This window comes from Bos javanicus, chromosome 8 (genome assembly GCF_032452875.1).
Source record: "Bos javanicus breed banteng chromosome 8, ARS-OSU_banteng_1.0, whole genome shotgun sequence".
Taxonomy (NCBI): Eukaryota; Metazoa; Chordata; class Mammalia; order Artiodactyla; family Bovidae; genus Bos; species Bos javanicus.
The window spans coordinates 49,036,358-49,060,807 of NC_083875.1; the positions used below are offsets into that span (position 1 = coordinate 49,036,358).

Genomic DNA, 24,450 nt, shown 5'->3' on the forward strand with positions numbered 1-24,450 from the left:
TTCTTTGTAAATATACTAAGACAAACTGGTTGCAAATATTCTGGATAATGGAATGAATATGTTTACTCTATGGGGTTATTGAAAATTCAGCAGATGAATTCAGTTAATTCCAAAGAGGTATCAAATAATTTAAGTACAAGGTAAAAAGACAAGAGGTCAGGGCCACTCTATTCCCCTATTTTAGCTTATGGAAATTATATAATCTGATAAGGGGCCTGTTGATAGTGGCTTTGAAGCTCATGATCATATTAACTTTTTTTTTTTTTTTTAATTAGGGTCCAGTGGCTAAGACTCCAAGCCACCAATGCAGGGCGCCCAAGTTTGATTCCTGGTCAGGGAACTAGATCCCACATATCTCAACTAAGAGTTTGAATGACATAAGTAAAACTCAGCACAGCCAATTAAATAAATATATACATAAATAAATATTTAAATTAAAAAAAATTTTTTTAATACCAAAAACATTATATTGGGGTATAGCTGATAAACAATGTTGTGGTAGTTTCAGGTGAACAGAGAAGGAACTCAGTCATACATATACATGTATCAATTCTCCACCAAACACCACTCCCATCCAGCCTGGCATATAACATTGAGCAGAGTTCCACATCCTATACAATAGGTCTTTGTTGGTTATCAGTTTTAAATATAGCAGTGTGTACTTGACCAAATTCTTTAACTATCCCTTCCCTCCCTGGCAACCGTAAGTTCATTTTCTAAGTTGGTTGAGTCTCTTTCTATCTTGCAAGAAAGATTATTTCTTTTTTGATTCCACATAGAAGGGATGTCATATGCTATTTCTCCTTCTCTGTCTGACTTACTTCACTCAGTGTGACACTTACATACTTCACTCAGTATGACACTCTCTAGGTCATCCATGTTGCTGCAAATGGCATTATTTCTTTTTTAATGGCTGAGTAATATTCCATTGCATGTATGTACCACATCTTCTTTATCCGTTTCTCTGTTGATAGACATCTAGGTTGCTTCCTTGTCTTGCTATTGTAGACAGTGCTGCAATGAACATTGCAGTGCATGTATCTTTTCAGGCCATGTTTTTCTCTGGATATATGCCCAGGAGTGGGATTGCAGGGGTATATGGTAGCTCTATTTTTAGTTTCTTAAGGAACCTCCATACTATTCTCCATAGTGGCTTAACCAATTTACATTCCCACCAACAGTGCAGAAGGGTTCGCTTCTCTCCACATCGTCTCCAGCATTTGGTCATATTAAGTTTGCAATCTATTTTGAGCTCAAAAGGCTTGGTTTTGACAATTCTTATCAAAAATTAAAAGCTGGGGAAAGGTTGGGCAACACAGCCACAATTTTGATGTTATTGCTGCTAGATTTCTTTATAAATGGGAAAAATACAAAATTGATCATTAATGGAAGAGCCCTCTCAAAAGCCTATGAGAAACCAGGGTGGAACAGGGACCTGGGACACCCAAACACAGAACATGTGAAGAACAGTAGCTGCATTTTAAATGGCTTATCCAGTAAGATTTTAAAACCGGATTTGTTCCTTACTTTTTAAATTACATACAGAAGGCACCCACATTTGGCTGAACTCAGTGGGTTCCAGTATGAGTAGCTTTGTGGGTTCCTCCTTCTATTCTTCCTTGCCTCTCTTCCTCCCCCACTTTTCCCCCTACCCCACTCCTCTGTGAGCTCTCCTTGTCCTGTCCCTTAAATATAATTTGAGCCAATTCTTGAACTTTCTAGTCTCTCTAGTTTGTTCCAGTCCAGTATGATACGGCAGTTTGTCATCTAGAAGCCTTTCTGTTTGAGAACCTTTATCCCCCCTGACTCAGAGAAAGGACTTGCTCCTGGTGTCTGGTAGTATTACTTCCACTGTCATCATAGCTAATTAACTGAAATTTTCCATTTGATCTCTTCTTCAAGCCCGTTTTAGAAAGGTGTTTAAAGTGTTGAGAATTTAGAAAATGTCAGATTACACTTCTGTTTTGAGTTTCATTTTATTCTGGTTAGTAAATGTAACTTGTGTGGTTATGTTTCTTGGTAATTGGATGGATGGATGGTTTAGTCACTAAGTCATGTCCGACTCTTGCGACCCCATGGACTGAAGCCTGCCATGCTCCTCTGTCCATGGGATTATCCAGGCAAGAATACTGGAGTGGGTTGCCATTTCCTTCTCCGTTCTTTAGTTCAGTTCAGCTCAGTCGCTCAGTCGTGTCCGACTCTTTGCGACCCCATGAATTGCAGCACGCTAGGCCTCCCTGTCCATCATCAACTCCCGGAGTTCACTCAGACTCACTTCCATCGAGTCAGTGATGCCATCCACCCATCTCATCCTCTGTCGTCACCTTCTCCTCCTGCCCCCAATCCCTCCCTAACAAAAGGTCAATTTTTATGATTAATCTGTACACTTTTAAAAAGACTTTTTTGTCTGTCAAAATGACTTTTGAAAAAATATCTATTAGATTAAATTGTGTTACAAGTCTTCTATTAAGTGTTACAAGTCTTCTATCATTTTCCTCTAGTCTCCCATTTAATAGGATAAGAAACCTAGTCTTCTCTTCTTCAAGACAGAACCTCCCTCACTATGTCCTGTGTTATATCATGTGAGATTTTAGTTCCAATTTTTTTTTCACCATCTAAATTTAAAATGTTTTAAATTTGGATGCCCAGTCTTTCTTTTGGATTCATTTTCTTAGGATATAGACAATGATAATCTTTCCCAATAAAGTGGGTGATAATCCAAACCCTTGAATTACCAAAAATTTGTTTTGACTCTTGAATGATGCACTTTAGCTCTACAGAGAATTCTTGATTTGCTCACCAGCATCCAATGTACTAATGTAAATCTGATTTTCTTTCCTTTCTAGTTAATTTGCTGTCCTACAGGATTTTCTTCATCCTTGTGTTCTGCAATTTCACTTATAGATCTGTTCTTTTTTTTTCAGCTCATTTCTTTAATATAGTATCATTTCCATTTTGGGAAATAAATCTTTCTCATGCACACATGCTCATTCAATTTCTCTGCCTCTCACCCGCCCCCTACCCCACTCCCACCCGCCATTTCTCTTGCTCTTAGTATATTTTCCTTTCCAATGTGCTCTTTCTTTTGGTAGCTCTTGTTAGAAAAACAGTGACATTTCTGTATATACTTTTATGCTACATTCTTAGAGAATGCCAGTATCCCAACTTTGCAAGTCATTGATTCACTCTTGCTGCTCAGTAGCCTGTTCCTCTTTCAAGGATACTGTGTCCTGTTATATACATGTAGCAATGCTAATTTTAGATAATTTTATGCCTCTGATTGTTTTAGTTTGGTCTGCTTCCTCATGTGTTCATTCAGCAATATTCACTAAGCCCTGGCTTCCTTGGTGGCTCAAATGGTAGTGTCTGCCTGCAATGCGGGAGACCTGGGTTCAGTCCCTGGGTCAGGAAGATCCCCTGGAGAAGGAAATGGCAACCCACTCCAGTACTTTTGCCTAGAAAATCCCACGGATGGAGGAGCCTGGTAGGCTACAGTCCATGGGGTCGCAAAGAGTCAGACACAACTGAGTGACTTCACTTTGCTTCACACTAGGATGCAAGCACTTTCCTGGTAGATGGAGATTGAATTTGATGCCTCTGTCAAAGGTGTTAACTTTCCTTTTCAGCATATGATTCTGGCAGAAAGCTAGTGCATCCTTTTCTGTAGCAGACAGGTTCTAAACATCCTTTACTTACAATCAGACATATTTTATTTCATGTGCTCAGTTCAGTCTCTGTCATGTCCAACTCTTTGCAACCCCATGAACCGCAGCACGCCAGGTCTCCCTGTCCATCACTAACTCCCGGAGTCTACCCAAACTCATGTCCATTGAGTCAGTGATGCCATCCAACCTTCTCATCCTCTGTCGTCCCCTTCTCCTCCTGCCCTCAATCTTTCCCAGCATCAGGGTCTTTTCTAATGAGTCAGCTCTTTGCATCAGGTGGCCAAAGTATTGGAGTTTCAGCTTTAGCATCAGTCCTTCCAATGAACACCCAGGATTGATCTCCTTTAGAATGGACTGGTTGGATCTCCTTGCAGTCCAAGGAACTCTCAAGAGTCTTCTCCAACACCACAGTTCAAAAGCATCAATTCTTCAGTGCTCAGCTTTCTTCACAGTCCAACTCTCATATCCATACATGACCATTGGAAATACCATAGCCCTGACTAGAAGGACCTTTGTTGGCAAAGGAAAGTCTCTGCTTTTTAATATGCTATCTAGGTTGGTCATTTCATGTGCTAAGTGTCTTAAAATTTGAAAAAACTGACATAAAAATCCAGTTTTCCTAATTCTGTTGATCTTCAAGATAAACCAACATCACTGATCTCTTACAATTGGCTGAAGCTGAGTAGAGGCTGCTAGGATAGGGCATGTTCTTTCCTATTATCTTAAGTCCAAATTATTTTCTTCCTGCAGACATTTACATTTCTAACCCAGTCCCATTCTAGTCAAAAGAGTCCCCTTATTTCATAAATGAGGAAACTGATGTTGAGAATGTAAAGCAGTTTTCTCAAGGTCACACAGGTCATATCTGCAAGAAGCAAGAACTCCATGTAGTTTTTCTCTGCACTTTAAAAAGCTTCTGCTGTGTGTGGGGGTTGGGGGGTATATGGGCTATCTCTGTACTTTCCTACCAATTTGCTGTGAACCTGAAACTGCTCTAAAACATGTTTTAAAATTTAAAAAGAAGAAGAAGAAAAAAAGCTTCTGCTTAAGACAGACCAAACTCAGGTAAATCAGTACTTTTCCAAGTGTCCAAACAAACCAGGCAATATCAGTTGTGATTTGTTTCTCACGATCTTCCCATTCTTCTGTTTCATTCTGGGTGGAATTGTCCCTCATACTACTGTCATCGGGGGATTCCCTTTGCCTCTCCTCTGTGTTTAATTCCCATTTTCTCAACCTGGGAATTCTTTTTCTTTTCATCACTCTCACATTTTGTTAAAAACACATTTTCTAGGAAATTCCTAAACTCCGAAAGCAGAAAAACATTTAAGACTTCGTATCTAATCATCTCTCTATTTGACTTTCACACTTGACTGATAATTTACCAGGGTATAAAATTCTACATTAAAAGTGATTTCCCTCCTTAAATCAACTATACTTCAGTGAATAAATAAAAAGTAAATAAAACAACTTTCCTCCAGAATTTTGAAGGCATTGTTATGCTTTCAGCATCACTGGTGATAACGTTAGTGCCACTGTGATTCCCATCATTTGTCTGTGATGGTTTCCTTTCTGTGGAAGCTTTTAGTATCTTGTCTTTATTTGTAGACTTAATAGCTTACAGTTATATGCCTTCCTTGGTTTCTGTTTTTCATTCACTGAACTGAGCATTCTATGAGGAGTTTAAGTTTGGAGACTAATATTATTTCTCAGACAATTTCACCTCCTTCCTTTCTTTTTTTAAAAGAAAACTTTTTTCTTCAGAACTCGTATTCTAAATGTTGAATTTCCTAGACCGAGCATATTTTTCTTATCTTTTCATCCTTGACTTTCATCTTTCTTTCCTGAAAAATTCTCTTCTAATTTAACCTTCTGTTAATTTCCATATTTCATTTTTTAGTATTTTTACTTTTGGAGAGTTCTGTTCTCTGATTTCCACAGCATTCTGTCTTTTTTTTTATGTGTGTGTGGATATGATATCTTCTTTTATTTCTCTGAGATTGTTAATCAATTTTTTTTTTAATCAAGCTTCCTCCTGATGCTACAGATTGGCTGTTTCCTCCAACATTTCTTTCCAGATTCTTTCTTCCTTTCCCTCTCCCTTTTTTTTATGGTAGCTTTCCACCAGTGTCCATTGAACCTTAAATGTACAGTAGTATTTGCCTGTGATGCTCTAAGACGTTGATTGAAAAAGATGGGGTCACACTGGTTGCCTGGTAAGCTTCATTATAGGGTGAACAGTGAAGGCAGTGAATAGCCATTCTATGTGTGAATCCTAAATGTTATTGTGAGGACATCTGTCTTCTAGAGCCATTTATCTTCTCTAGAAAGAAGTCCTTCAGTCCTGCCAAAACTGGTGGAAGTAGTACCCGTGACATTTTGGGGAAGATGACCATGGGTCCCAGAGTCAGCCACCTGTCTACTTAAGCCTCTTCCTTTCAGCCTGTGCCTCACCTTGTCCTTTTGGGCTTATATTCTCTAAATACTATCCAATTTCTGCAAAGAGTAAATCTCTTTTGCAAGGAACTGCTGATTTCAACAGGAAAGAGTCCTGCCAAGGTTTAATCATCTGTATACACACTTTCAGCCAATTCCCTGTTGACAACCACATGCTTCTCTCTTTTTCCAAGTTGCCTCCAGGTTTTTATTCATGTTTTTTTCTTCTGTGAAGATGTTAAAATATTTCCTCTGCTCATGTCTCCTCTCTTCTCATGGGTTAATAAATGTTACACTCCATTACATTATTTTAGTGGAAATTTCCTGAGGAAGAGAGATAGATACATGTGATCAATCTGCCAGTTTGAACTACATAGCTGGCTGAATAATTTTATCCTGTAATTTCTAGAAAAAAATGTATTTATTCTTTCCCAATAAAGCTTGCATATCGATAAACAATCCTAAAAAGTCAGGAATTAGTATCACATTTTATAAATTCTGCAACATAGAACCTTGTGAATCTAGGAAATCAAAAGTTCTAACATTTTTGAAATATGAATATTTTTGCCATTTACCTTAATTACATTTCATGTCGAGATGGCATTTCTTTAAGTAAAAACATCTTAAAATTGAAAACCAAAATTCCATCTTCATGTGTATATGCCATGTGACTTTTCTGGGCACAGGCAATTCATGGTTTTTGTGATTTATTTTTAGAGGAGAACACTAAAGAATGGAACAACCACAGCTTGTTACTTTGGAACAATTCACACTGACTCATCACTGCTTCTTGCGGAAATTACAGGTGAGGAGATAAAAGGATGATTTACGGGCACGTGAAGCAGACAGGCGGACCATGATGGCAGGGACTTATACTTATGAGCAGTCCTGCTTTTTAACTGCTAGAATTTGAGCACTGCACGTCTTGCAAGTGATTAGGTATTTGTGTATTACAGTGGCCCTTGAACTTTTTCTATTGTTTAAGTAATTTGATTATTTACTTTTTGTTTTTGGTTGTAGGATGATGTAAATAGGTCTGTATTAATTTAGGGCTTTTGGGAGCAGATTTACTAATTCTAGCAATGACCACAGTTTATTCTAATCAACAGATAGTTCTTGGCTGTTGGCTAGACTCAGGGCACTATGCTAGATGCTGGGAACGAACACAGTAAAATGGAAAATAGTCTCTGCCCATGAGGAACCAGATAGGATTAACTGATTAATAGGTACACACATTGATTAATGGTCTTCCTTCATGGCTTAGTGGTAAAGAATTGGCCTGCCAATGCAGGAGAGGTGGATTCGATCCCTGGGTCAGGAAGATCCCCTGGAGAAGGAAATGGCAACCCACTCCAATTATCCTGCCTGGGAAATCCCATAGACAGAAGTCTGGTGGGCTACAAGCCATGGGGTCACAAAAAAGTCAGTCACAACTTAGTGACTAAACAACAACATAGATTAATAACTTCAGTAACAGCTGTAGTGTTCTTACTAGATGTCTGGTATTGTGGAAAGCACTCTACACGGATTAGTTCAGTTTAGCTGTAAATAGCCTTCTGGGACAGTTATTCATGTCCCTATGTTACAGATGGATAAACTGATGCTCAGAGAAGGTATGCAACATGCCCAAGTCACACAGCTAGTCAGCAGAGCTGAGACTGGATTTAGACTGATGATTCCAAAACTTATACCCAGCACATTGCCCACCACATAGCAGGTGCTCAGTAAATACTACTGACTGATGTGCTGACACTACTGTTTGCAGCCCAAGGTAGTGTAAGCCAAGGACCTCAAGTGTGACACTAAAAGTAAGTATTGTGAATTTTGGAGGAGACAGAATGAAGCCAGAATTGGATCATCTGGAAAGATTTCATTGAAGGAACCTTTAAACTGGATTTTCAAGGGAGACAAGGAGAGAGGAAAATGCCTTTAAGACAGGAGAAGTGACATGGGGGTATGGGTATGGGGTCAGGAATGTCCATAGAGGATTCAGGAAGCAGGGGACAGAGGAGTTGAACTAAAGGGAAGGATTCATTGCATGGTGGGATGGAAGAAGTTGGGCTGAGGTGATGATTCAGACTGTGGAGTGATTCAGATATGCATCAAAGACTCAAAAAAGATTTTGAGCCAGATAAGGTATGTGATGAAGGTGGTGATTTAAGGAAGAGTAATCTAATGGCCAGGTATTACAATGAATTACAGGGGAATGAGAGATGTAGAAAGACTTCTGAAAGACTCTTATGACAGAGGTAGAGATATTAAAATAATGAACACTGCCTCATGTAGCATCAACTTTCTAACTGAAATAGAATTCCTCTAGCACCTCTGATAAGCATTAGGTTCTTCAGTGCTGAGAACTTCTACTAGGATTAAGCAAAATTCCCCACAGGTAACAATATTGGCAGTGGAAACAGTGAGCGACTTTATTTTCTTAGGCTCCAAAATCACTGCAGATGGTGACTGCAGCCATGAAATTAAAAGACACTTGCTCCTTGGAAGAAAAGCTATGACAAACCTAGACAGCAAATTAAACAACAGAGACATTACTTTGCCAACAAAGGTCTGTCTAGTCAAAGCTATGGTTTTTCTAGTAGTCATGTACGGATGTGAGAGTTGGACTATAAAGAAAACTGAGCACCAAAGAATTGATACTTTTGAACTGTGGTGTTGGAGAAGACTCTTGAGAGTTCCTTGGACTGCAAGGAGATCCAACCAGTCCATCCTAAAGGAAATCAGTCCTGAATATTCATTGAAAGGACTGATGCTGAAGCTCTAATACTTTGGCCACATGATGCGAAGAACTGACTCATTATAAAAGACCCTGATGCTGGGAAAGATTGAGGGCAGGAGGAGAAGGGGATGACAGAGGATGAGATGGCTGGATGGCATCACGGACTCGATGGACATGGGTTTGGGTGGACTCCGGGAGTTGGTGATGGACAGGGAGGCCTGGCATGCTGCAGTCCATGGGGTCGCAAAGAGTCAGACACAACTGAGTGACTGAACTGAACAATACTGGCACTGCTACAGTTAAGAATAGTGACAGTATCTTTTCTAAGCCCTATGTGCCAGACACTTTATATACATTATTGGGTATATTCCTCATAACCTTGCACATAGTAGAGGACATTGCACACATCTGAGTTTAGACCTTAAGCAAATAATATCCTTCATCCTAGGTGTAAAGAGATATTTTACGTCAGGTGCCAATGGGAGAATCTTCACTACTTACAGAATTAACTGGCTTTTTTAAAAAATTGTTCTTAAATGGTATGATGATCTTTTATACCCTCACTTATGTTTTCATAATGATTTTAGTTTAAAATGTTTTTAAAGGGCTCAGAAAAGTACATTTTAGGAAAGAAACATGACTTGAAATTGTTTCTGTGTTTCTCACAGAAAAATTTGGGCAGCGGGCATTTGTGGGCAAAGTTTGCATGGATTTGAATGAGACTGTTCCAGAATACAAAGAAACCACTGAGGAATCAATCACGGAAACAGAAAGGTATGTTTGTCTTGATTTATCTTATGGATGGAGTTACAGATGGAAAGAAGAAACCCCTTTAACTCAGGCAGAATGTGCACATATGTCGCTGACTAGGTTTGTCTAACTTTTATGAAATTGACCTGATCCTTAGGAAAATGTTGCACGTCAATACTATTTTTGTATGTCAAGTTATATTTGAAAGCCTCTGGGTACGTACTATACTTTAGGAAAAGCAAATCCCTTTTTAAAATGAAGGATTTTTTAAAAAGTGAATGATTTGCCTACTTCATTATAGATCTGGGCTTCTCCTGTAGGTTAAACTTGTGTTGAGTGTCTGTGGCCTGCTCATTAAATTACTTTTGGTTATAGGTCATCCTATTGCTTGAGATCATGAGCTTTTGTTATATTCTTTTTATTTTACATGGGGATATGCTACTGATGCCATAGGTACTTTTTCTATTTGTTTATTGGCTGTGATAGGTCTTCGTTGCTACACTTGGGCCCTCTGGAGTTGTGGCGAGTGAGAGCTACTCTTTGTTGTAGTGTGCAGGCTTTTTATTCTGGTGGCCTCTCTAGTTTTAGAGCATGGGTTCTAGGGCATGCAGGCTTCAGGAGTTGTGGCTCCTATGCTCTAGAGCACAGGCTCAATAGCTGTGGTGCACAGGCTTAGTTGCTTTGCATCGTGTGGGATCCTGCTCCCCAGATCAGGAATTGGACCTGTGCTTCCTGCATTGACAGACAGACTCACCACCACCGAGCCACCAGGGAAGCCCTTTTTCCTACATTTCTTTAATGGCTTTCTCATGGTACCTTGAGGCTTTCACAAGGAACTGTGTTGTATGACACTCAACATCCAAGAAATACAGAAGGAAATTCTTTAGCTTTATACCTTCCTTAAGACCAAATGTATCCTGATGCAAAGTTTGAGAAGTCCAACTATTCTCCACTCCTCAGGCCTTCACCTTAAGCGTGTCCTCTGAAAACAGTGGTTTAGAGGTTCCTATGTGCCCACAGAGAGAAGGAAGCACACATTTTCCCCTTAGCATTTGGCCATATGCTCAACTTTTCTAGGAATCTGTGTTTGTGGGAATGTGCTGTGTGCTAAGTTGCTTCAGTTGTGTCTGACTCTTTGCGACCCTATGGACTATAGCCCTCTAGGCTCCTCTCTCCATGGGATTCTCCAGGCAAGAATACTAGAGTGGATTGCCATTTCCTTCTCCAGGGCATCCTCCCAACCTAGGGATCGAACCCAGGTCTCCTGTATCTCCTGTGCTGGCAGGCAGGTTCTTTACTACTAGCGCCACCTCGGAGGCCCTGTTTGTGGGAATAGTGAACCCTAATTCACATTTTATTACTAAACAAAGTAACACCAGAAGGCAGGAGGCTATAATTCATAAATATTTCCAGCCAAGGCAGAAGTAGTCATTTCATAGGCCATGTAGATACCATCATCCCCGCTGATATAATTGGTAAGATCACCACCCCTGTCACTACCTGCTTCACGACCATGTCTGGCCTAGTCCTTCTGCTTTACTCCAACATCCATGCCCAGCAGGACCTGGCCTTTGAAAATAAATGATCTACTGGATTGTGTGGGCAAGCAGCTTCTACTTCAGGGAAATTGAAAGTGCAGAGCCCATGGCTTCTAAACACCTCCAGGTACATAGGACCCCACGACTCTAATGTCCATGGAACATAAACATACGGCGATGTTCCCTGAAACAGAGCTTAATGTATCTGAATGCCTTGAGTGCTGGGAATACTTGTGAACAGCCCAGCTGATGGTAGATGATAAAATTGCATTTCCCTGTGATTTTGTACTCCATCTCCTGGACTACAAATGAGAGAACAAAGTAATTACTACTTGTTAATCCTTAATTAGTGGTAGTGAAACATATTCAGCATTAGAAATGTTTATATTAAAATTAGGGCAAATGTAAGGATCATGTTTTTATCCTTTTAAAAAATTTATTTGAGAAATGCCTAAATTTTCTAATGTTACATTTGTTGTTTTCTTTCAGATTTGTGTCAGAAATGCTCCAGAGGAATGTAAGTAAACTTGTTCCTAGCTCACTTTTGGATTGCCTTTGTGTTGACTAGAGGATTTGTTGGTTTTGGTAGAGGTTAGTCTGTATGGTTAGACTGTATGGTTATCTTTTTCATTCACGCAAAAGTATTTTCCTAAAACCTTAAATTGTTTTCATGGGGAACCCATCAACTCAGCTTTGTAAGGTCAGGCATTTTTTTTACTTTTTCAGTGGTCTTCCCTCCCTCTCCTCTGAGACCTTCTAATTTCACAGGATGGGTCTGTGGGAAGTGGGAGAGGCTTCATTGATGTAGACAGGTTGGTGGCCACTAGATGTTGTGGTGTGGATTGTTAGCTATATCACCATTGGCTCTGGCCTCTTGTACCCCCGATCAGGTCTGAAACACAGGTGGTGTCCAGCCAAGATGCCCCCGCCAGACTTCCTTGGTCCATAGATGTTTGGCATGTCATGTAAAGGCCCCAGCCAGGCACCTCCTTCACAGCGTCCTGGTGTTGTGAGCCTGTGGAGGCAGTGCTGTCTTCTGTCCCGCCCCCCTAGCAGGCTGGTCTCTGGCTCTACTGGGCAATCTCTTAGATGGCAAACCAGACTCTTCCCTCACCATTTTTTAAGGTCCAATTGGAAACCATAGGATGCCTCAGTATTTCTTTCAGTCTAATCCTGGGAGACCTAGATGCAACTTAGTGGATCCTTAGCCTCACCACTGCCCTAAGATGTAGAAAGGGGAACAGACCACCACCTCATTTTCAGTTTCCCCAGCACTCTCCTTTGAAACGTCTCCTCTGCCTCCTGATTCTCTTCATAAAAGCCACTCAGTCTGAGCTTTCATGTGTCTTGCATTTGAGATGGGGTCTTCTTCCATTGAACTTGGTGGTACAGAAATACCCTTCCTTGTCCTCAACCATGAGCCATTTCCATGAAACCCATCCACTACTCTTGGAATGAAGAACTATTCCCAGAGATGAAGATATAAAATCGTGTTGTGGTATGAAATGCATTTTGGGGTGTGCTGCACATTCAGATATCCTAGTTTCTTTACCAAGTGTTTTTGCTGATTTCCAGTATACTCGAGTACAGCCCATAGTGACACCGCGTTTTCCCCTTTCCTGCTCTGAGACTTTGTTGCGTGAACTCGGAAACCTCGCGAAGGCCCGTGATTTGCACATTCAGGTGGGCATTTTTCTCCTGTTCGTGCCTATGTCTTGACCTGCAAGACTTCTCTGTACTCTGAATTCTGGCAGTAATTTCATAATCTCCAAGTCTACTGTGGAAGAGGTAGGTTTCCCCTCTTTCCTCTTTTAGTTGTTTTGACTGGCAATTAGCATGACATAAGACAGATTAACAAGAGAAAACAGAATTTATTACGTGTGCACAGGAAATCCACACAAGTATCAGGATTCCAAAGACAGTAAGGCAAGGTGAGATATATATATATATATATATATATATGTTCTAGATTAAGAAGAAAGTAGGGGTCTCAGGCTTCAAGCAGAAATAAGGCACTGAAAATAAGAAGTTACTATTTGGTAAGCAAATATGTGCTGAACCATTTTGAGCAAGTGGACTTTGCTAGGTTCCCCCTGTCTATATACCTAGTACCTTACTATAGTTCTCTCTGATAATAGCTCTTTCCTGGGACAGGCTTCCTATCTTAAGTAGGTGGTAAGGAGGAAGTTCAAAGCTTCTTCTGAGTCTTTTGGGCCTTGATTAGTTTTTACCTCAAAATAATCTACATCCAGAGTGGCACACTTTGGGGGCAGCCTGCCCTTAGCCTCATAAGATCTCAAGATATAGCAACATAGGATATAAGGTTCCTTAGGGACATTACCTAAATCTAGCTTGCTATTTAGCTAAAAACCTGAAGGTTCCTTTTGCCCTGAGTCATCTCCAATCTGGCTGCCAGAGATGAGGACATCTTAAGTAACAAGGGAGGATTAATGACAAACTGGTTACCTGCTCTCCATAGGATACATCTAATGCGTTTCTTTCCTGCTTCTCTTTTGATACTTTCTCAGTGTTCTAATCCTTCCTTTTTGGAGGAACCATCTATTATTTGAAAAGCAGAAAGAACCTAATTTCCACCTTACAAAAATGGATTTAAAAGCCCTTTTGTTCCAAGCTTCTTAATTTAAAGTCAGGAACAAAAAAAAGTGTATCTTACTTTGTCATTAAGTGGTTGCAATTTAGGAATAAAACACTTTCTAAAGCTTCCAGCTGGGTTAAAATTGGGAGTTGGGAGCTTTCCTCCTCCATTCAAGCTACATTACATACTGCACTAAAATTTTTCCTCTTAAGAGTTGACTATCCAAAAAAAAAAAAAAAAAGAGTTGACTATCCAAAAACAAAGGGCATGTCAGGGAAAGGCAACACATTGATCCTTTATCATTTCATAGGATGGAGGATTATTAAGATTTATCTTGTTAGGGTTCATTAACTATTTTTGTCTTTCCCCATTTTTTTTTTTTGGTGGTCTGTGATATTTGAAATTTTTTATTCAATCCCACACAATTGTAGGGAAGGAAAAAATTATCCTTTACATTTTTAGGGCCACTGGCTGGGCCTGAAAACTAAACTGACATAGATGGATTAACAGGAGAAAAGCATACAAACTTATATAAGTTTTATATGATACAAGAGCCTCATTAGGAAACAGAGACACAATGAAACATACCTGAGTATTTTTATGTTAGGTATGGTGACAAGTGTACAGTCCTGGAGGAGCAGGATGGGTTAAGGAGTATGAAGCAAGCATAGTAAACGGGGAAAACTTAGCAAGGCCTGGTTCTTCTTGGTTTCCTTTGTCTTCAGAGATAAGGGTACTCCTTTCCTTTAGGTATAGGGTGGGAACCTCTCATACAAGAGTTTTATGACCTGTTTCAGGAAAAAGGGGGTGAAGGTAAGATCAGAGTGAACCATCCTACTTTTATCATTTTCTCAAATTTCTTCGGCTTAAAATATTCAGTATTCCAAGGTGCCATATATTGGGTTAGTGTGCCCTGAACCCTGTAAGCACACAGAAGAATCAAGTATTTACTTGCTGGAGGTGTATATACATTTATATGTGCATATTTACTCAAATTTATCAAAATGACACAAACCATCTGGTTTTCCTTTCCTCTCTTCCAACGTCCATGCCCATTTCTCAGTGGTCTGGATTTCCTCAAGGCAGGGAGAGAGCTCATTCTTCAGATGGAACATTCTGTTTTTAGTCCATTGTTATTTTTTATTTATTTGGCTATTTTTACTCTACCTCTGGGAGGAAGGGAAGTGGCATTGCCATTTCTGGAAGTAGTAACTTGCTCATGAGTTATTTCTTATAACATACACTATACTCATCACTGGTTGGTCAGAAGTGATTTTTGTTTTAGGTGAGGGGTCGGTATGGTGACACCTTGTGTCTCAAAAACACTTTATACCATCTCAGGTTTTGTGGTTCCCTGGAGAAAGGACAGTGTTGGGGCCAGGACTTGCTTGTTTTGCTTGTATGTGCATTCTTATACGCTCTTTCTTGATGATGTCAGGACTGTTTGTCTCTTATTTTCAAGCTATTTCCTGAAGAAGAACTCATTCTGGAAGCTGACAAAGGGGACAGAATGGGAGCAGGGTCCCAGAGCCCAAACTCTGCTTCATTCTGTATGGCAACTCGTTTATACCTTTTAAATATTGAATATCTATGAATTTTTATAAGAATAACACATTGAAAGCTAAAAGAATTTAGAAAATCACTCATCATGCCCAACACTTTTATTTGCAAGATGAGAAAATGGAGGTGGAAAGAAAACAACTGACTTACCCTAAGACACATATGTAGGGTCAGAACCTGGGCTAAAATTCAACTTTTTAATTCATATTTCAGCTTTTTTATAGTAAACCATGCTCTATCATTTTGATGGCCAATGAACTCTTTTCTTAAATGGCCAACACCAGAAAAGGCAGGTGACTTATGAATAGCTAGGCTCCTGACTCTCTTCAATTAGTATTTTTTATTTTTACTTATTCTTGCTATAGTTTGAAATTTGAAAAGACTGTTAGAAAGCATTACATGGGTTAGGGTTAGAATAGTACATGTTCATATAAGTATATATTCATAGTTTCATTGTCATATATACACTAAGAATTGTTTTAAATAAAATACATGAACCATCCGTTATTTTATACAGGAAGGTAGACACCATCCACATCATTTGGGGGTAGGAAGTATAATTTCTAATGGTATTTTACATTAAGAAACTGAAAATGTTATTTCTTTTCTTGTAGAGCCATATAAGTGAAACTCGTGATGAAGTTAAAGCTGTGAAAAACTTATACCCTGGTTATAAAAACTACACAGATGTGTATGATAAAAACAATCTTCTGACAAATAAGGTAAATTGCACATCGTGATACAATCTATATGAAGTAGGGCATATTTATCTAAATTTTAAAATCTCAGTATGTAACACATGCATTTTCCAAATAAAAGTGCACAGTGTGCATATGCATGTGTGCATACAATTAAAAATGGGCCGGACATTTCATCCCTAATGAATAAATCATTAAATTTATTGGTAAATAAATCTAAAAACTTCTTTGAGGGTGGGAATGTCATTTGGTCCAAGGACATTTTTGTCAGTATCCATTAGAATGTGAATGTGTTTCTCTTTCAGTTAGCAAATGTATTTCTGAAGATCCATTCTGTAAGGAACATGAGTAGGGATGTTAATTACATATGAAAGTTAAAAAATGGCTATCAGTAGGGAATTGTTTAGATTATAGAACATAGGTAATTAGAATTTTATCCATCATTCACAAAGAATGAGGTATACAAACTTACAAGGGAGAGTGTTTGTAGAAATATTGTTTGATGTGTGTTTGTACATGTGTGGGTATATGCTCAGTTAGCAAACACTGCCTGGAAGACAGACACTGAATATTAAAAGTGATCCTTCCTGAGGAAGAAAGCAGAGGACTTTTGACATTTTTAAACACTCTAAGACTGCTTTTTTAAAGAAATGAGTATGTATTATATTTATAATTAAACAATTTTAAGTTAATTAAAATTAATATGAGTGAGGAGAGATCTCATTACAGCAATATATCCCCTGGCCTTGGCCTTTAACGAAATGTATGAACTGCATGGAAAGTTTAATTATTATGGCAAATGAATTCTTAGGGAGTATGTGAACGGACATCTGAATATGATTGGTTTCAAAGGTTAATATTCTGCATAGATCTTGTTTATGCTACATCGTAATTTTCACCCTACTCTACATCTATTTCCATATGATTAATAAATTAATTTGCATGTTAATTTTATTTGCACAGAGGTTGGAAAGATTTTATTTTAATGATAATTCTGTGATCATTGAACCATGCTCCCCAAAGAAGAAAGCTATTTAAATACAGGTTTAATACTGACAGAAAAAGAATTTTGCAAGAGTAAAATCTTATTCAGGAAAACCCACAAATATTATCAGGATTAAACATTAAGAGAAGTCTCACATGTGTGCAGTGCCTGCCTTCTTGAATCAATTTTACCAGCTAAATACCTGGTTGTGAGTGAGGACTAACTTTAGCACTTTGAAGTGGTAGACTCCACCTGGAATGCTCTTCTCTCCAGACAGTGATGGCACATGGCTGCTACCTTTCTGAAGAAGAACTGGATGTATTCAGGGAACGAGGAGCGTCCATCTCGCATTGTCCCAATTCTAACTTATCGTAAGTCGGCAATTATGGATTGGTAGATTATGAACGTTTGGACTGCAGAGCAGCAGCCAGATATCTTTTGTTTTCTGTCACTCCTCCAGTATCTCTCTTCTGTAATTATGTTCGATTGGGATGTGACCTAGATAGAACGATGCCTGTCTGTACTACACTGAGGAGACTGAGAGCACTTAAAAAGAGGCGATTTTTTACAGAGTGTACATTTGAGGAGCACCATATCTCTTAAAATTTCTGAGTTTGCACAAAACAGAACAATAGGAAACAGAGTTCAAAACCAATAGCACTGAGAGTTTAGAGCTAAGGACGGAAAGAGTGCATATGCCAACCAGGTGTTCTAAAGAGAGGGTACTGACCTCCCATTACTTTGTGTTGTACAAACTACCAGAAATGGTGCAGTGCTACCAGAAGCCGTCACCCTTTGGTAGATGTCATGCTTCTGTACCTGACAAGATGCATTTAGGAGGGACCCTGTCCTACTGTTAATTCCCCAGGATGGAGAACACTTTATTTACAACTTTTTTTTAACCTTTTGAAAAGTTATAGATGCATAAGGGAATCAGATGAAAGTTGCCTGTATCTTCACGGAAAAAACCCCACAGACATGAAAATGCTGCATCTAATTTTTGGGAATTCATGGATCCCATAATGCCAACCCGTGAATGCTAGGCTAAGAGTTCCTGTTCCAGGATTTCATACCGAAAAGATCTCTCATTTCTGGTGTTAGTTGACCCAGAACAGAGCGAGAGGCAGGTTGCGGTGGATCATTAATATATTCATTCAATAAATTTCTTAGTTTCTGTTAGATTTTCATTTTTTTGAGGATTACTTTATATCCTTCCTCATTCTGAGTTCTTGCAAAAGCAGAACATGGCATAAGGATTTATGTGCAAGTAATTTATTTGGGAGGTGATCTCAGAAAGCACCTTTAGTGGGGAGAGACAGAGAAGGGAAGGAAGTCAGTAAAGAGCACGTTACCAAGCAGGTTATCACCATAGGCTCCTGGAATTTAATCCTCCTGGAATACTCAGGGAACCAATGTACACCTCAAGGACACCCTGCCCAAGAGATGGGGGAGCTGAAATAGTTATACCCAAACTTACCAGTTATTGGTGGAGGGCTGCTGGGTCAGGGCGAAGGGGCATGGAATCTCTGCAATTTCAGACCTTCCCCAAAAGAGAGCAGAGCAGGCTGCAGCTTTGTGAGAGAGCCTCCAGGCAGAAAGGAGACGGTTCTGGCTGTCAGAAGTCTGGGGACTCTGTGAGTAAAAAAGTTCTAGTCAGTGGCAGTATAGGAAATGCACGTCAGCCGTGGCAATATATTTCTGGAGTGTTTTGAGAGGTTCCAGAGGCTTTTCGTTTTCAGACATAAAGTGATCATACCTAACAGAGAATCTTGCCTATGTACATCTTAGTGACCATAATTATGGTCTGGTGACCAGTTAGAGGAGGGGTTTAACATCCTATGAGTTTAGTTATGCAACACCTAAATGAAAACATGACTCAGCTTTGCAAACTGAGGTTTGAAGTTAAATTTTTCTTTATGGCTAATGTTTTGGTTTGAATGGTCACTGCTATTCTTTCTCCAACAACTTTGAGAGATTTCTTGCACGTGCACTGGGCTTTGAAAATGATAGTTACGTACATTTTCAAGCAAACCACTTTGACCTGTGCATCTTCACAGACTTCTGAGGATCGCTTTAGTTTTTGTCTCTTTAGAAAGGCGGCACATCTATTGAGTTCAGGGTCACGATGTTTGAAATCTGTCCTAGTTGCTGCTGTCCTCAGAAGCAGCATTTGATCCATCAGGCCCTGACTTATGGCCTGCATCCCCTCTTCCAGTTTTATCCCTCTTTCTTTGCCCTTGCAAATCGCTAGTCATTCAAGGCAACAAATGGTTCCAGGAGGAGAGGAAAGGCAATGCTTTATAATTTCTACTTCCTAGCATAGAAGGATGGGCTGCTTGAAAAAAAAAATTTTTTTTAAAGTTGCTAACACCATATTGTATAATTGAAATTTGTTAAGAGAGTAGAACTTGTAGGTTCTCAACAACAAAAAAAGGTAAATATACATGAGGTGATAGATGTTTCAATGGGGAGAAATCCTCTCCCAGTGTATACATACATCAAATCATCATGTTGTATACTTTAAATATCCTATAATTTTGTCATTTATATCTTAACACATTATTGACCACAGGATTTTTGCAGAAACTAATGCTTGTGGCTGGTGATTTGTTATATAAGTGAATTTTGAAATATCTCTAATCAATAACATTCAGGTAACAAAAGATGCATTAATATGTCTCTGGTCAATAAGTTGTTTGTAAAGCTGAACCAGTCCATTGTGAAGGAGATCAGCCCTGGGATTTCTTTGGAAGGACTGATGCTAAAGCTGAAACTCCAGTACTTTGGCCACCTCATGCGAAGAGTTGACCCATTGGAAAAGACTCTGATGCTGGGAGGGATTGGGGGCAGGAGGAGAAGGGGACAACAGAGGATGAGATGGCTGGATGGCATCACAGACTTGATGGACGTGAGTCTGAGTGAACTCCAGAAGTTGGTAATGGACAGGGAGGCCTGGCGTGCTGCGATTCATGGGGTCACAAAGAGTCGGACACAATTGAGCAACTGAACTGAACTGAACTGAAAGCTGAAAAATAAATATAAAGTCGGTAAAACCATTGAACTAATTGCAAGATTTAAGTTCTTGTTTATTTTTCCTTACACATAATCCCCTGCTCTCCTTTCTAATTCTTGCTGTTTTGTGCTCTCCTAATAGGAACCTCTGCTCAAGGTTTTTGATCCTTTTTCACTCCAGGACTCAGATGGTCAGATGTGACTAATGTGTTTGTGTCAGCATTAGAGCTGGGACAATGGGAATCACAATTTTCAGTGACATCACCATTGTTACTGTTAGTGTCCTTCTCTTGTTGGACCCATGTGGGGGTCTCCTTGTTCTGACCGTCTCCTCTCTCTGCAGGCTCAGCAGCGGCCTGCTCAATGTGCCAGAGGTCCTGAAACATGGAGTGAAGACAGGGCTGGGTACAGGTTAGTAGCTTCCCATTAAGAGCCATGGCAAAGTGGTTGATAAAGTGCACAACTTTCTACTGTGACTAATTTTCAAGTAACAGTTGTATGATTTAAAAAACTTAGTTTTATTTTCTGGCAGTCACATCTTATGCTAATAAAATAGTGAAGTTGGAAGCAGTAAGAAAATATATGCAAAGGGAAAAGTTTTGGTGGCATTAACCTCTTGAAAGCCATTATCCATGTTTATATTCAGACACAGGGCTATAAAGGATAAGCCCTTCTCAAGTGCTTTAGAGATTCTTTTTAAAAAGTTCTTGTTCTTTTTTTTCCTTTTTGTTTTGTCCTTCTTGCTAAATTTCAATGGCTTGAATTTTTATGTTTTTAGTCTTCAATAACTGTGTCATCACAAATACTGTCTCAAAAGAAAATTATTCGACCTTGTGAATAGTGAGCACAAATTCAGTCTATGCCATAATGGAGAACTCTGAGATATATTAAAAAACGTGCTTTGCTTTTAAGAAGTTTTTAACAAAATGAGATTCTGATTCCCACAGGCAGTCTGATGTTTGCTAGGCTGAAGGACAATCTAGGTGGCTGATGAATTAGTGATGTACCCTTTTTCTCAGAGTACATTTGAATTGCTTTTCCTGAGTATGTGTAGTGCTGCTCACTTTGGAAGGGAGTCAGGCCCAAATGTCTAGGCATCTGCTATGACCTTTATTTTATCATTGGGTATGAATGAACTAAAAAAAATTTTTTAAATGGCTTTGGGGCACAAGGTCTTATTTTTCATTCTTGATTCATTTGTTTTACTGATTTGTAAGAGCACCAGGATGTTTGCAAATTGAAAATAATGCTTTTCATCATTTTTTGCAACAACTCAAGTCTCAGTTTATACCAAACAATATTGGTAAGACTACAATAATAAAATATGATTCATTTATAATTTTAAAGAGGTGTGCTAGATTAGAGGTTTTCCTCAGTTTTACATGAATCAAAGCAATTGAGGTTTTTTTAAAATTTGAATTTAAGCCTTGAATCACTGAGGTTGTGTAATACTGGGATATAGTTTCAGGTATTAAGGTAGGAAACCAGTTGTTTTTACTCTGACAGAAAACCTTTAATGGATAAGAAAAAAAGTGGTCAAGAGTTTTTGTCAATGGAAAATTTAGTAGAAATGCAAAACTCAGATGTTGCTTTCAGATTTTCAAGGAGTTTGGTCTCCACAACTTTAATTCCTCACATGAATTCCAGTTCTTGAGTTTGGGTTGCGTAGTAATGATCTAAAATAATTATGTAGAGCTCTGTCACTTAGCCGTCACTTAAGCAAAATACCTTAATTTTCTAAAGATTCATGTCCTAATTTCCATACAAGAACAACAATAATTATAACAATATATATGCTACATGCTTGTTTTGAGGCTTAAATGAAAAAAATGCATGTGATGTGGTTAGCAGATACCTGGCAAGTTGCCCTAGTCAATAAAGATTGGCTTAAAAGGGAACGAATAACACTGGTTTCTTGATTAAAGGTTTGATTTAATATGATATATTCTCATATGTTAACTTGGAAGATGCTGTTGCATTTTACATAGCCATCCTATATAAAACTATTTCCTAAACATGACCTTTATCCATAAACTTGTTCTTTTCCTTTGAACTTTAAGACTGTTTAACTTTTTTTTTTTTTTAAAAAGACTGTTTAACTTATATTGTGCCAAGAGTGTAGGTCTAAAAGTGGATCATTCACTCTATAACAAATAGAGGCAGATCTGAACTTTCTTATTTCTTAATTGTTAAATATGAGAAACGTGCATGACGCTTCACAAAACCATTACAAAACAAGAGAAAGTGGTATCAAAAATAATAAGAGGATGAACATATCTCCCATGTTTTTAGGATCTAGAATAAGAGTTCAGAATATTGCTATCATCCTTAGAGGACAAGAAGACATGGCCCCATGAAAAGACCTTGAGTTTTGATGGAAAAGGAAAAAATGAAAATGGAAGAAGAAAACTGAAAAAGAAAAAATAATCATGTAAATCTCTATACACTACTGGAGGGAGACTACATGGTACAACCACTTTATAAGAAACTGCCAAATAGTTCTCTAAAGTTGAAAATACATCTACATATGACTCAGTAATTTCATTTTGGGTATTTACCCTAGAGAAATAAACACATATAGTTATACAAGAATATTTATAATAGTTTTATTAATAAATCAAATCCCTTATGATTATACAGTGGAAGTGAGAAATAGATTTAAGGGCCTAGATCTGATAGATAGAATGCCTGATGAACTATGGAATGAGGTTTGTGACATTGTACAGGAGACAGGGATCAAGACCATCCCCATAGAAAAGAAATGCAAAAAAGCAAAATGGCTGTCTGAGGAGGCCTTACAAATAGCTGTGAAAAGAAGAGAAGCGAAAAGCAAAGGAGAAAAGGAAAGATATAAACATCTGAATGCAGAGTTCCAAAGAATAGCAAGAAGAGATGAGAAAGCCTTCTTCAGCGATCAATGCAAAGAAATAGAGGAAAACAACAGAATAGGAAAGACTAGGGAATCTCTTCAAGAAAATCAGAGATACCAAAGGAACATTTCATGCAAAGATGAGCTCGATAAAGGACAGAAATGGTATGGACCTAACAGAAGCAGAAGATATTAAGAAGAGATGGCAAGAATACACAGAAGAACTGCACAAAAAAGATCTTCATGACCCAGATAATCACGATGGTGTGAAAACTGACCTAGAGCCAGACATCCTGGAATGTGAAGTCAAGTGGGCCTTAGAAAGCATCACTACGAACAAAGCTAGTGGGGGTGATGGAATTCCAGTTGAGTTATTCCAAATCCTGAAAGATGATGCTGTGAAAGTGCTGCACCCAATATGCCAGCAAATTTGGAAGACTCAGCAGTGGCCACAGGACTGGAAAAGGTCAGTTTTCATTCCAATCCCAAAGAAAGGCAATGCCAAAGAGTGCTCAAACTACTGCACAATTGCACTCATCTCACACGCTAGTAAAGTAATACTCAAAATTCTCCAAGTCAGGCTTCAGCAATACGTGAACCGTGAACTTCCAGATGTTCAAGCTGGTTTTAGAAAAGGCAGAGGAACCAGAGATCAAATTGCCAACATCTGCTGGATCATGGAAAAAGCAAGAGAGTTCCAGAAAAGCATCTATTTCTGCTTTATTGACTATGCCAAAGCCTTTGACTGTGTGGATCACAATAAACTGTGGGAAATTCTGAAAGAGATGGGAATACCAGACCACCTGATCTGCATCTTGAGAAATTTGTATACAAGTCAGGAAGCAACAGTTAGAACTGGATATGGAACAACAGACTGGTTCCAAATAGGAAAAGGAGTTCGTCAAGGCTATATATTGTCACCCTGCTTATTTAACTTATATGCTGAGTACATCATGAGAAACGCTGGACTGGAAGAAACACAAGCTGGAATCAAGATTGCCGGGAGAAATATCAATAACCTCAGATATGTAGATGACACCACCTTTATGGCAGAAAGTGAAGAGGAAATAAAAGGCCTCTTGATGAAAGTGAAAGTGGAGAGTGAAAAAATTGGCTTAAAGCTCAACATTCAGAAAACGAAGATCATGGCATCTGGTCCCACCACTTCATGGGAAATAGATGGGGAAACAGTGGAAAGAGTGGCAGACTTTATTTTTCTGGGCTCCAAACTCACTGCAGATGGTGATTGCAGCCATGAAATTAAAAGACACTTACTCCTTGGAAGGAAAGTTATGACCAACCTAGATAGCATATTCAAAAGCAGAGACATTCCTTTGCCAACAAAGGTCCGTCTAGTCAAGGCTATGGTTTTTCCAGTGGTCATGTATGGATGTGAGAGTTGGACTGTGAAGAAGGCTGAGTGCCAAAGAATTGATGCTTTTGAACTGTGGTGTTGGAGAAGACTCTTGAGAGTCCCTTGGACTGCAAGGAGATCTAACCAGTGCATTCTGAAGGAGATCAGCCCGGGATTTCTTTGGAAGGAATGATGCTAAAGCTGAAACTCCAGTACTTTGGCCACCTCATGCGAAGAGTTGACTCATTGGAAAAGA

General features: G+C 38.9%; 1 protein-coding gene and 1 long non-coding RNA gene across 4 annotated transcripts in view; one reads left to right on the forward strand and one right to left on the reverse strand.

Moving 5' to 3' along the window:
• The window catches only part of GDA (guanine deaminase), a 126,739-nt gene that overhangs the window by 80,767 nt on the left and 21,522 nt on the right, over positions 1-24,450 (forward strand). For both annotated transcript variants that reach the window (XM_061425547.1, XM_061425546.1), the window contains exons 4-10: positions 6,819-6,906; positions 9,501-9,606; positions 11,610-11,637; positions 12,696-12,803; positions 15,891-15,998; positions 17,233-17,330; positions 20,315-20,382. In XM_061425547.1, coding sequence (XP_061281531.1) covers positions 6,819-6,906; positions 9,501-9,606; positions 11,610-11,637; positions 12,696-12,803; positions 15,891-15,998; positions 17,233-17,330; positions 20,315-20,382 — 604 coding nt within the window. The remainder of the gene's footprint in view (positions 1-6,818; positions 6,907-9,500; positions 9,607-11,609; positions 11,638-12,695; positions 12,804-15,890; positions 15,999-17,232; positions 17,331-20,314; positions 20,383-24,450) is intronic.
• Positions 3,040-24,450, reverse strand: part of LOC133252702 (uncharacterized) — a 112,317-nt gene continuing 90,906 nt past the window's right edge. For both annotated transcript variants that reach the window (XR_009738054.1, XR_009738055.1), the window contains exons 3-5: positions 18,437-18,591; positions 14,305-14,504; positions 3,040-6,425 (exon numbers count right to left, since the gene is read on the reverse strand). This is a non-coding gene — a long non-coding RNA (uncharacterized LOC133252702). The remainder of the gene's footprint in view (positions 6,426-14,304; positions 14,505-18,436; positions 18,592-24,450) is intronic.